The sequence below is a fragment of the Gouania willdenowi genome, chromosome 6 (assembly GCF_900634775.1).
Source record: "Gouania willdenowi chromosome 6, fGouWil2.1, whole genome shotgun sequence".
Classification (NCBI taxonomy): Eukaryota; Metazoa; Chordata; class Actinopteri; order Blenniiformes; family Gobiesocidae; genus Gouania; species Gouania willdenowi.
In genome coordinates, this window is record NC_041049.1 from 7,612,158 (window position 1) to 7,624,685 (window position 12,528).

General features: G+C 35.6%; 2 protein-coding genes across 7 annotated transcripts in view; both read left to right on the forward strand.

Annotated features, from left to right (window-relative positions):
* The window catches only part of bltp3b (bridge-like lipid transfer protein family member 3B), a 38,236-nt gene extending 36,570 nt beyond the window's left edge, over window positions 1-1,666 (forward strand). For all 3 annotated transcript variants that reach the window (XM_028449720.1, XM_028449722.1, XM_028449723.1), the window contains one exon: window positions 536-1,666. In XM_028449720.1, the coding sequence (XP_028305521.1) occupies window positions 536-664 (129 nt within the window). In that variant the 3' untranslated portion in view covers window positions 665-1,666. The remainder of the gene's footprint in view (window positions 1-535) is intronic.
* A 5,446-nt stretch (window positions 1,667-7,112) lies between these two features.
* anks1b (ankyrin repeat and sterile alpha motif domain containing 1B) overlaps window positions 7,113-12,528 on the forward strand; it is a 298,928-nt gene continuing 293,512 nt past the window's right edge. For all 4 annotated transcript variants that reach the window (XM_028451136.1, XM_028451140.1, XM_028451138.1 and 1 more), the window contains exon 1: window positions 7,113-7,708. In XM_028451136.1, coding sequence (XP_028306937.1) covers window positions 7,578-7,708 — 131 coding nt within the window. In that variant the 5' untranslated portion in view covers window positions 7,113-7,577. The remainder of the gene's footprint in view (window positions 7,709-12,528) is intronic.

Sequence of the window (12,528 nt, forward strand, 5' to 3'; positions counted from 1 at the left end):
CATTTTATGTTCCGCTTGCAATGCATCATGGGACGGTTGAGTAAGACTAGTGTGCCCATCCATGCATACTTAAAAAATGATCCCATATACATCTGGGTATTTCTTGCATACTCAATCTTTTCATACTATTTATTGTGAACGCACTACATCATCATTTTGACGTCAGACTTAGTATGAGTAGTACGTTAGTACGAGTAGTACGTTAGTATGAGTAGTACGTTAGTATGAGTAGTACGTTAGTACGAGTAGTACGTTAGTATGAGTAGTACGTTAGTATGAGTAGTATGTTAGTATGAGTAGTACGTTAGTATGAGTAGTACGTTAGTATGAGTAGTACGTTAGTATGAGTAGTACGTTAGTATGACTTTTAAAACACAGCCTTCATCTTTATCTGAAAGAAGAAAAAATTAATTGTCCAATTTTGTAAAAAAAGAAAAAAAGTTGCGTTTATTGAAACCAATATGTTGGATTTTGGTGTGTAACAAACCCAGTTGTTACTGCGTGAGCATGTGAGTGAACATCTGTTTGGTTCCAGATGCTGACGGAGGAGAACGAGTGTCTGAAGGTGGAGCTCTCTCGTGCTAAGATGGCGTTGGCTGAGGCTCAGATGGAGAAAGACTCACTGCTTCACCGCATGAAGAGCCTGAAAGTGAACACCAGCTAGAGCACTAGCTACAGACCACTCTGAGGCTGGTTCTGGTTCTGGTCTGCAGGGGAACGCGTCCTGAGTCTCAAAATGACCTTTGACCTTCAACTTAAAGCAATCCAGAGAGTCTGCTGACTCTTTGTAAACACACACGTCTGTTTTCTGTGTCATGAGTCGATGCGTGGCTCGTTGTAAAGTGCGACTGTGTGTGCGTGTGTGTGTGTGTGTGTGTGTGTGTGTGTGTGTACAGTAACTCTAAAGGTTGTGCCTACAGAGAGGAAACGTTAACCCAGCTTTTCTTTCATGGGCTTCATTCAGACTGTGGAGGAAAGAAGAAGAAAAAACCAGTGAATGTTGAATCTTCACAGGAATGTCTTAATAATGAACAGCACACACACACGTTTGCATTGCATTACCATGAGTGTGTAACGTGATGCTGGTCGTGCAGCCGTGTACAGTGTTGATTGTAGAGGAATGTGAGCTGCTGCTGCTGCTTTTCTACAGAGTGGTGTTTGGGTCGCGTGTGTTTCCTGTGAACAAGCGTTTGGACGAGAGAAGAGGAGGAATCTCACCAAACTCCTCCTCCTCCTCCTATTTTTCTACCTGTAAATACCAACATGCTGCACTTTGAAAAAAAACGAGAAGCTGTTAAAACACAACAAGCGTGTGAGAGACACTGAGAAAAAATATTTGGCATTTTTTTAAAGCTGCCTGAAGTTGTCCAAGTGTGTTGGTTTTATGTCCATTTCTATCGCGTCATTTCATGGTTTCCATAGAAACGCTATCGACAACATCAGAAACATTTCAAAACAGTCCCACACTTTGAAAACCACAACCGTAAAATAAAGTTTTACACCTCAGAACTTTGCTTCTTCACAACACAGTCACGTTTGGACAAATGTGTGAATAATTCAAAAAACATGAGCTGTTCAAAAGTTGTATTTTGTCTGTCAAAGCTGCTGAAATACTGATTTAAAAAAAAAAAACAAAACTAATAAAATATTCCACTTGGAAACGTGAGAAGTGTGAGCGTGTTTTCAGTGACTTACATTTACTGTGTGGCTTTACATTAGTGACTCATAGGTCTGTGTTAAAGCTTTTCATTGATTCTGTGGGAAAATTGATTTACAATTTTTTGTTTCTGTGTGTGTGAGACTTCAAAAATTTGAGATGAAAAATGATATAAGTGCGGGAAAACTTATTAGTATTGTATTATTAAGTAGTGTGCAGTTTCTTTGAATTTGTATATTTGAAGGTGAGATATCTACTAATTTACACTGAGTCATGTTTTCTGTCATTTTTACTTTCTGTGGGCCCAATTGGATCTAAAGCAGAGGTTCTCAACCTTGAGGTCTGGAGCCCATTTGGGGTCACGAGACACTGGGAGGGCGTCGCCTCATGCCTTCAATAAACTAACAATATTTTTTGAACAATTTGAGCCGATTTTTCTGCAACTCCACCAAACTTGTCATATTTTAACCTATTTACATCTCTTTTTTTTTGCCATATTTTTGCTCCTTTTTAAAGCATTTTTGCTACATTAGTAATACATTTTATTTGTAATGCACTTTACATTTGATGCCAAGCCTCAAAGTGCTACAGGATTAAAACATACAACACAACATATATTAAAAGACATTTCTGCTTCTTCTCCATCAAATTTCAAAGGCTTTTTTCACATTTTTTCCGCTTTCAAGACATTTTCAGCACTTATAAACCATTTCCACCACTTTAACACCTAACGTTGCATATGTTTTATTTTTTTATTTTTATTTATTTATTCAGTTTATTTCCGACATGGTTACATTCATTAATTTTTTTTTTTTGTACATGCCGACCCAACATTTTTTTGTAATGTTGACCCATTATTGTCACTTTTAACCTCCAACATATTTCATTTGCCAATTTAACCACAGTCACGATGTGTCATGGCCATTATTATCCAGTTTAAACTAATTATCCCAATTTCTGCCACTTTTTTAAGCCAATATTGACACTTTTTTTTTTTTTTCACTCAATTCTGCAACTTTTAACCAGTTTCTGTGGATATAAAAAATTTAAATCCCAGGTCACCATGTTTTTTGTCACTTTTTACCAATTTTATTTCTGATTAAAACAAAGATTTACATCTTTAAGAGGACTATATAATATGGCTCAAATAATAATAATAAACGTCCTGGATAACAGTGGATATTATTCAGATAAATAAATGTGGTTATCACAGATTCATAGAACAATGGACCATCATTTTGCTGAAAAGATTGAGAACAACTCGTCTAAAAGGCCAGATTTGGCCCCCGGACCTTGAGTTTGACACATGCACTATAGAGCATTCAGTCTCCAGATGTTTGGTATTATATAGAATCTTCTCATTTTCTCCCAACATTGTTGGTTTTATTAATGATCTTTTCATATCTGACCATAACTAGATAAAACTTCAATAAAAGTATATGTGAGAGGACAAACTGATGAGATAAAGAGGAATTAATTCAAAGTGATTTAATCCAATCATTTCTGGTTAATTTGGAGGGAGGGATGAGTTCAAATGGGTGGGGCATGATGCAAAAATTAGCCAATCAGAAGAAATCTGTTCATTTCAGACATTCTCATATAAATTAACTCCATGGAAAAGTAAAGTGTGTTTTTATTATTATCTATTAAAGTGGATTAAGGCCAATTTTGACAAAGAAAATAATTTTGGGAAAATCAAGAAAAAAGTCGAAATGTCGAGAATAAAGAATTGGCCCTCGTCGGCTTCTGTAGATTTAACTTTATTAGCAAACCTTCGACTTTTATCTGGTGTTTTCAACTTTAATCTTTACATTTCGACTTCATTCTTAATTTGCCTAAAATTATTTTCTCTATCAAAATTGTCCCTAATCTGCTTCTGTAATTATCAAATTTGTTACACTAACACCCTTTAGACTTAGTCGATTGATACGAGACAAACAAACATGAATTCTCATAATTAGAAAATAATAATCTTCATTTTTGATGTATTTTGAACGTAAGAGTAGAATAATATTTGTTGTTATGGTGAACGCTGAGTCAGGAGCCCTGGGCTGTCTTATATAACAGGATGATGAGCTAATGCACACTCAGCACATGCTCAAGTGAAACAAAGGATGAACCAGTAACAACACTATTATTATTATTATTATTATTCCATAAAACTTCAACATGATTCTTTTATTTCAGCCATATTTGCACATTAAGTGATCATTTGAAAAGTTTATATCTGTTACTACCATTAAAAAAGGAATAAATGTCATTGTTTTGAGTTAGTGACAAATATCTCTAGGTTCAGGGACCAAATACAGACCAGTTTCATCTCCAAGTGAGTAATTTCAACATTATTGTGCCCTAGTTTATGCTTCTTTGTGTACATAAAATACAAAATATGTAATAAACCGACAATATCCAAGCAATAAGTGACAGATATCAGTCCCAACAGCTTCTACACATTACATTTACTCGATTTTATGACCAATTTCTATGTAATTAAGGAAAATATTATGTCGTAATTTGAGAAAAATTGAAGGATTTTGTAAGAAATTTGAGTTTTTCAACTGTTTAACATTAAAAATGACTGTGAGCCCCTGCAAATATTGTTGAGTTTCGTTTACACAATGATTCATCTTTTCTCCGTCACTTTTACTTTCTCCTGCGGGCCAAATTGTATGCGCCAAACGGCCAGATTTAGACCCCAGGCCTTGAGTTTGGTATGTGTCTTAGTCTAAAGCAGGGGTGTGAAAATCACTTTAGTTCAGGGGCCAAATACAGACCAGTTTGATGTGGGCCACAGATTTTAGGCAGGAAAACCATTCATTTCAACATGTGCCTTAGTTTTGCACTTCCAGATATAAATGACATTTAAAGTATAACAGACAACATTTAGGCATTAAATAACCTTAAACTTAAATTCATTTACACCCCCTTGATTTTAGAAACAATTATTTAATTTAGTTGAATAATTTGAGGAAATTAGTAGGATTTTGAAAGAAAAAAAAAGGAAATTTTAAAAAAAATTTGAGATTTAAAAATGACTACCATCATGTGATATAAGCGTGGGAATTAAAAAAAAAAAAAAAAGTATATATGTGTATTTGGAGGGAATGAGATACTGTATCTACAACTGAATTATTTAGTAATTTACACAATTGATTCATGTTTTCTCAGTCATTTTCACTTTGTTCTGGGGGCCGATTTGGATTCTCCAAAGGGCCGGACTTGGCCCCGGGCCTTGAGTTTGACACGTTTCTTTAAGTCTAAAGGTTTACAAGTACTCACGTTACTGTAATTAAGTATATTTTATGGGTATTTGTACTTTTTTTGAGTTTATTCCTAAATCAGTCATTTAACTTGTACTTAATTATGTTTTAAATGAAATACAGTCATTCATTACATTTCTACACCCAACCAATACTGAGTCAGCTTTTGTATATTGTTATTTATTTTTTAATGTTTGTATTGTTGACTTTTTTTTTTTTGCGTAGTGTATTCCTCTGTATATAGTATAATAAATGTGTATAGTAAATTGTGTATTTGATCTTTTCTCTGCTGTAACAAAGGAATTTCCCTGTCGTGAGATTAAGAAATAATATAATGTAATTTAATCTAATTTAATTATCAGATGCCAGAAATAAATCACTTTATGTTTTTGTGCTAATTTAATACAAAAATATGTTCCTATATAAAAATATTCTCTAGGTTTGTAGTCGTGAGGATAAAACAGTTAAAAGCTGCTTTTTTTAAAATGTAATTCTAATAAAAGCAGAAAAGTTCAGACATCAGACGTGTGTGTGTGTGTGTGTGTGTGTGTTCATTAAACATCTCCATCTCCATCCCACTGATGGAGACAGAGCTGTAGTGCGCATGCGCAGCAGAACACCTGGAAACATCTGGAGGAAACAAATGTGACTTTTGGAGATCCTGACAAAGAAAAACCTCCTCCTGTTGGTGCTGCTATTGTATTGTCCTCTATCCTCACCATACTGTACTGTAAAGTCACAGGAAACGCCTGCAGGGTGCGAAAGGAACTGGTTTCAAAATAAAAGCCCAACCTAAGCTTTTAATTGTCTTTGTTGGCTGTCAAAAGACAACAATGTGTTCACTGGGAGGCCTTAGATAAAAGAGAAGAACTCACTTAAAATAAACTACCTTAATGTAAACGAAATGTTTTCTCACTTGTGTTACAGAGTGGGTCTACTTAACACTGTTAATACAAGTGTACACATTACAGTAAAAATAAATCAATAAAATAAAAAAAAACAATAAGAAAAAATAATACAAATGAACAAATGTCTTAAAGTTGGATAAAGCTCTATACAAGACGGATGATAATATTATGATAATAATGTAGTAGGTCATACATTTCTAGATAATTCTATACATCATATGATAGAAATATGATAATACAAAAACAAAAGACAATAATCATGTCAATGCACTATGAGAAATGAGAGAAAATCAGCTTTTGTGCAGTCTGAAAAAAATTAAACAAGCAAAATATTACAGATGAATTAGATACTGTATCTGTCAGTAATAATATATTCTTACATGTAATAATAATAATAATAATAATAATAATAATAATAATATATTATTATACAACAATATTGATATAATAATACTAATGTTTACATACATATACTTTAATAAATAAATTGATAGATGTCGTGAATTCATTCATTAATAATTCATTCATTTATTCATCTATTCTTGTCCCTGAATCCAGGTTTTCACATCTTATTTTGTTGGTTTGAATATGTCAGTAGTAACATATTATTACAAAATAATAATAATAATAAAAATAATAATAATAATAATAATAATAATAATAATAACAATAATAATAATAATAATATAATAATAATTATAGTGCAATGGTATTATACAATAATAATGATATGATAATACTGTTTAAAAATATAAATTCATATATAAATTGATAGATTTTGTGAATTCATGCATTCATTAATAATAAATTAATTCGTTCATCTATTCTTTTGTCTGAATCCAGGTTTTTGCATCTTATTTTGTTGGTTTGAATATGTCAGTAGTAACATATTATTACATGTAATAATAATATTAGTGCAATATTATCATACAAGCAAATTGATGGATAATAATAATAATAATAATAATAATAATAATAATAATAATAATAATAATAATAATAATAATAATAAATGTATTTATTTATATAGAGCGCTTTCAAAGTGCTGTACAATAAATAGATCAACCATCAACATATAAAAATCATAACAATAATATGAAAAACATATATAAAAACAGTAATTTTAGGATTCATACGTAAAAATGAACAACTCGTTGTGAATTAATTCATTAATAATGAATGAATTAATTAATTCATCTATTCTTTTGTCTGAATCCACTGCTTCGCATCTTATTTTGGAGGTCTCAGCAGGAAGTGGTTGCTGTAACATCCGTGAGCCTGACAAAGTCTGTGTCGACCCTCCGGTGCTCAGCAGCTCCAGTCAGTGCAGTGAAAACAGCCGGTGCTGGAGCGTCTTCAGGCGGTCCACAGAGCTTCCCTCCCCGGCTGAAGAGCGGCAGACGGCGGCCTGCGGCCCGGCTGAGGTCGGCCTGTGTTTGTCTGCGGGTCTCACATTTCTTCTGTGTGTGTGTGTGTGTGTGTGTGTGTGTGTGTGTGTGCGTGTGTGTGTGTGTGTGTGTGTGTGCGCGCACACCGGGGCTGATCCAGGTAGAAAAACACGGAGCCGTGCGCGTCAATGGACTGATAAGTCAGCGCGAGCATCGGGGGCGCGTGCACGTGTGAACCTGCAGGAGCAGCAGCTGATGGAGGAGGAAGCCTCCTCATTCTGCTCACACTGACCTTTCCCAGGGTTTATGGGAGAACTGCTGGATCTCTGGTTGGATCGGCGGTGTTTCCAAACTTGTGTCCGGGATGGGGAAGGAACAGGAGCTGCTGGAAGCCGCCCGGACTGGGAATGTGGCAGTGGTGGAGAAACTCCTGACTGGGAGGAAAGGAATCCTGGGCTCGAGCTCAGGCTCCATCCCTCTGCCCAACCTGCTGAGGTGAGATGTTTCCTAATCTGAGCTGAAGGGGATTCCTCAGGGTTCCCCTGGTGTTCCTACCAGTCCATGGGACCCCCACTGGTGGTCCTCTACTGGTTTGTGTCTGACAGCTGTTACGTTGTCATGGTTTCATGTCTAGCTGTGATGCTCAGGAGATGTTTGCTCTCCAGCCCTGTTATGTATTAAGGTCCATGATAGTGAACCTGCATCCATGAAGGACCATGTTTTAACCCTTTAAGCATCTTTGTGTTTTTATTTGTTTGCCTCTCAATATTCCGCTTATTTTTAAGACATTTTGCTACTATTATGTTTTAATTTTTATTTGTATATTTTTATTTGTGTATTGGAAGTGTACAGTAAAGGAGAAATATTATCCATCATACTGACACTTAGTAAACTCACGACTAAATTTACCCCATTGACTCCCATTGTAAGCACATATTTTTCATATAATGTAATCATGACATGACATAAATGTTTTTTTTAAATTAATGCCTATTAGATCAAAGCCTTTACCTTCAAAATAAAGGGGAAATATGTTTTATGTGTAATGAACCCATACCAATAGGGCTGAATGATTTTGGAAAACAATCCTAATGGCGATTTTTTTTCCCCTCAATATTGTGATTTAATATGCGATAACTTTTTTCAAAGGCCTCTTGTCGTGTATTTTTCAACGAACACAAGCAATAAGTCAATCTGTTTCATAATAAACAATTTCAGATTTATTTAAACTTTAAAATAAATAATGAAATATACATTTTAAAGCACAGATTACAACAATAAAGCAGTCAAATCTGTGTATTTACCTCTTCAACACATCTAACTAACTTCACGTTTCATCAAACATGTAAACATGTGGACTGCACTTCGTAAACTTAAATAAAATAAACAGATATATATAAAAAAATAAAAATAAAACTTACTAATATCCAGTCAGTTACATCACACGTACTAAAGTACAGGAAATATAAGAAAAACTAATATCTGCTTTCACCAATTGGACGTTTTTTTAGTTAAATCAAACTCCCAGCATGTGCAGACAAAGAAAAAATAAATACATTTTTTTAAAAATCACGTTTTATGATATCACGATAATATCGCAAATGCAATTCATCGTTCAGCCCTACCTACCAACCAGAGACCATTGCATAAAGTTTGAGGGAAATTCCAGTGAAGGCCTGGATTTCATTTCATGCAAAATATACAAAGTGTACAAATGTAATTTTTTCTTTAAAACTGTCATTTTGCCAAAAAATAATCATGCATTAATGCGTTATTCTGCTGTCAACTAATGGCACAGTCAATGTTGTAATATTTCCATTAAAAATATTTCACTTTGGAAATACTGCATATTTAGTGTAAAATTAAATTAGAGTTTCTCATGATAAACAGTCCTTAGAAACATAAAAAAGGGTTTGAAAATTATAGTACATTTCATATACATGGATAGGTCTGAAGTAGTTAAAAAAAACCCATTTGATGCGGTGGAAGTAAAAGTAAAATTCATGGAGTTCATTTTTATTGCACTTTAGTGAGACGGACCATTTGTGTACACAAAGTGTACACGTGTGTGTACATTTAAAGGCCAAGCCCAGGGGTGTCAAACTCATGACACCCCTGGGTGTTCGGGGGGGAACATTAGTAATTTCAACATTATTGTACCCTAGTTTGCACTTATAAGTATACATAAAATACTAAATATGTAAAAAACCGACAATATCCAAGCAATAAGTGACAGATATCAGTCCCACCAGGGTCTTCACTTTAAATTTCCTAGATTTTATGACCAATTTCTATTTAATTAGGGAAAATATTATGCAAATATTTGAGGAAAATGTAAGTATTTTGTAAGAATTTTGAGTATTTTCAACAGTATGACATTAAAAATGACTGCAATCCTGCCATATAATCACCAGGAATGTTGACTCTTGTTTCCACAATGATTCCTGTTTTCTCTCTAAATTTTACTTTCTCCTGCGGGCCGAATTAGACGCTCCAAAGGGCCGGATTTGGCCCCCGGGTCATTAGTTTGACACATGTGGCCTGCAGCCGGTGGGCGGGACATAGAAATCAGAGACAGTTTTAGACTTCACAGGAATAATAAACATTGGATTTCCTAAAAAGGTGATGTGGATCGCAGTGTGTTGTGTCTGGTTTCTTTCAAGGTGGGAGAAGAAAAGCAGGGACTAGTTCTGTGGTTTTGTTATTGGAGAAAACATACGTATATACTGTATATCAGGGTTACCTGCTAATGGAAATATTGACCTCCTGAACCCACAGTTTGAAGACAATGTTGAATAATAATCAGCACTAGGGCTGGGCGACATGGACAAAAATTAATATCTCCATATTTTTTCTGAAAATGACGATATACGATATAAATCTTGATATTTTTAACTCGATAAAGTCCTACCAGAAAGACAATTCAAGGTGAAAATTGCAGAAAATGCCACACAGGCACATTTAATAACAGAGACAGCACGTGTGAGTGAGTTCTGTAGTGTAGCTAACTGTGCTTTTCTTTTCATGCTGTTCTGAGAATGAAGCAAAAGCAGTGACTCTTAAACAAGTAATTTATTACAAAACAAGCTGTAAAATAAAGATATATTGTTTATGGACGATTTTGTCATTTTAAATATTGCCGAAACAGAAATCTCGATATATCTTGACTCTCGATATATTGCCCAGGTCTAATCAGCACCTTTGCTCCATTGGTTTCATGTTGATGTGTTTGGGTATCGAGTATTACTGGAAGGACAATCAGACCTTCATGATATCGGACTTAAATATCCATAACCTTTAAAAGACTCAGGAAAAGGTTTCCGACTTGCTGCGAGATCGACCGGCGAGGTTATTATTGTCCTGCCCCCACCCACCACCCCCCCACTTCCCTCTTCCTCCAGCCAAAGCAGAGCAGGTGATTAGTGGATCAAAGGCCAGGGCGTCAGGGAGGGGTTACCGCCTCAGGCTATGGAGCAGGAGGTCCCATTGGCAAAACCATTTGGTTTTTTTCCTCCTAGATTCTTTTTTTGTTCAAAGTTGCTGCAGATGTTTCAGGGAGAAAATCTAAAGAAGAAAACAGGATAAATTCTCGAATCTACTGCTGTTGGTATTAGAATGGCCTCTGATTTTTCCGTATCGGCAGGAAAACGGACAGAAATCACGGAATTTAAAGAGTAACTAAACCCTAAAACCACTTATTTCTGCTGAATACAAATGTAATTGGGTACCAGACTCTAATCACATAATTGTATTTAATAAGTGGTTGACAAGTGGGTATTTTAGATTTATTGTACACCTATATTAAAATATAAGAGATACTGGAGCTTGGTTGGGAAGGTGGGATGGCTGGTAGTGGGCGCCAGAAAATTTCTCTTATTTTCAAATCCAAAACTTGACAGGTATGAATATAATCTCACGCTATGAAATCTCGCAATATGATGGACATACCTTCCTGAAATGGAAATCATAGATATTTGACACGGAATGAGCTCTCGCCAACACGGTTTGGGACAATATAATACATTTTCACAATATGTTTTGCGATAAAAAAGGTGAGCAAGTGTAGCCAAAACAGACACTACGTAATCTTCTGTAATTTCGTGGCATTTCTACAGTGGAGAATATGAAATTGATAACAATATTTAAGTCAATTGACTGAGGCAGAAATAAGTGAATCCTAAAACAGAATTTGGGATCTTTTCACAGAAAATGGAAGGAGGCTGTATTATCGTCTGCACTTTTGTTGGTCATTGTGCTTCATTGGCTTCTGTTCCGAGGTTGGACGAAATACAATAATCATGTCAATGCAGCGTGAGAAATGAGAGAAAAGCAGCATTTGTTCAGAGTGAATAAACAAGTAGAAATCAATACAGATGAATCATGTTGGTTTGAATATCTGTCAGTAATGCAATGTTACCAGTTTGTGGTAAAACATGTTCTCATAGTGTGTAAACAGGCGTATGCCTTTGAAAAAGGGATTGTCTGGAGGCCTTTTATGCAGATTTTTGACAGTATCTGGCAACGCTGTGTGTCGGTTGATGATCCACGGTCCTTTTCTTGGTCCAGCTTTGGTTTTCCATTTGGTCAGAAGCGTTTGTTAAAGTGTTCACTGGTTGTTGTGACGCTCCTTGTACTTGGGAGAATGAGCAAAGGTTAATGTTTGGGAAGGATCTACAGGAATCGATGCATAGTTTCCCTCATCTGAAGGCCCGTGAGCCATTCGTGGCATTCCTAAGTCATGAGGTTCCTCTTTCTGCTGGAGGAATCGCACTAAAACCGCCAACTGGGACGTGAACTGGGGTTAGAACTGCACAGACCGTGGCACACATGCACACAGCGGGATGGAAGGAAGATGATCCTGGGCTGTGTTTTTCTCACACAAACAGTGGAAAGTCAATACTGGGTGAGATCATTGGAGTTTAATGGGTCACGTTGGGTGTCGATGACCTGCTTTGTTTGATGATGCATTGGTAGGACTCTGTGCTTTGCTTTCCCTGTGTGGGAATATTTCATCAACACATCGTTTTAGTAGCTTTTGTATCATTGGTTCATGAAGTCATTTCATTGTTGGCATTTAGCTGTTGAGCTAACGCTAACCCAAGCTGTAACTCACACATCAACACTTCACCCTCTGTCCGAGCCCTTCCTAAAGACCCTGTTCACAGGAAAGTTTAAACCCTAAATAAATATGTGCTGGTAATTTGATACCAGCCTCTATAACAACATATCAATACAAGCACTAATTGACTTGTTACAGACACAAAAAGAGTATCAGATTATATCAGCATACATCTTCTAATATCATCTTGTTTTGG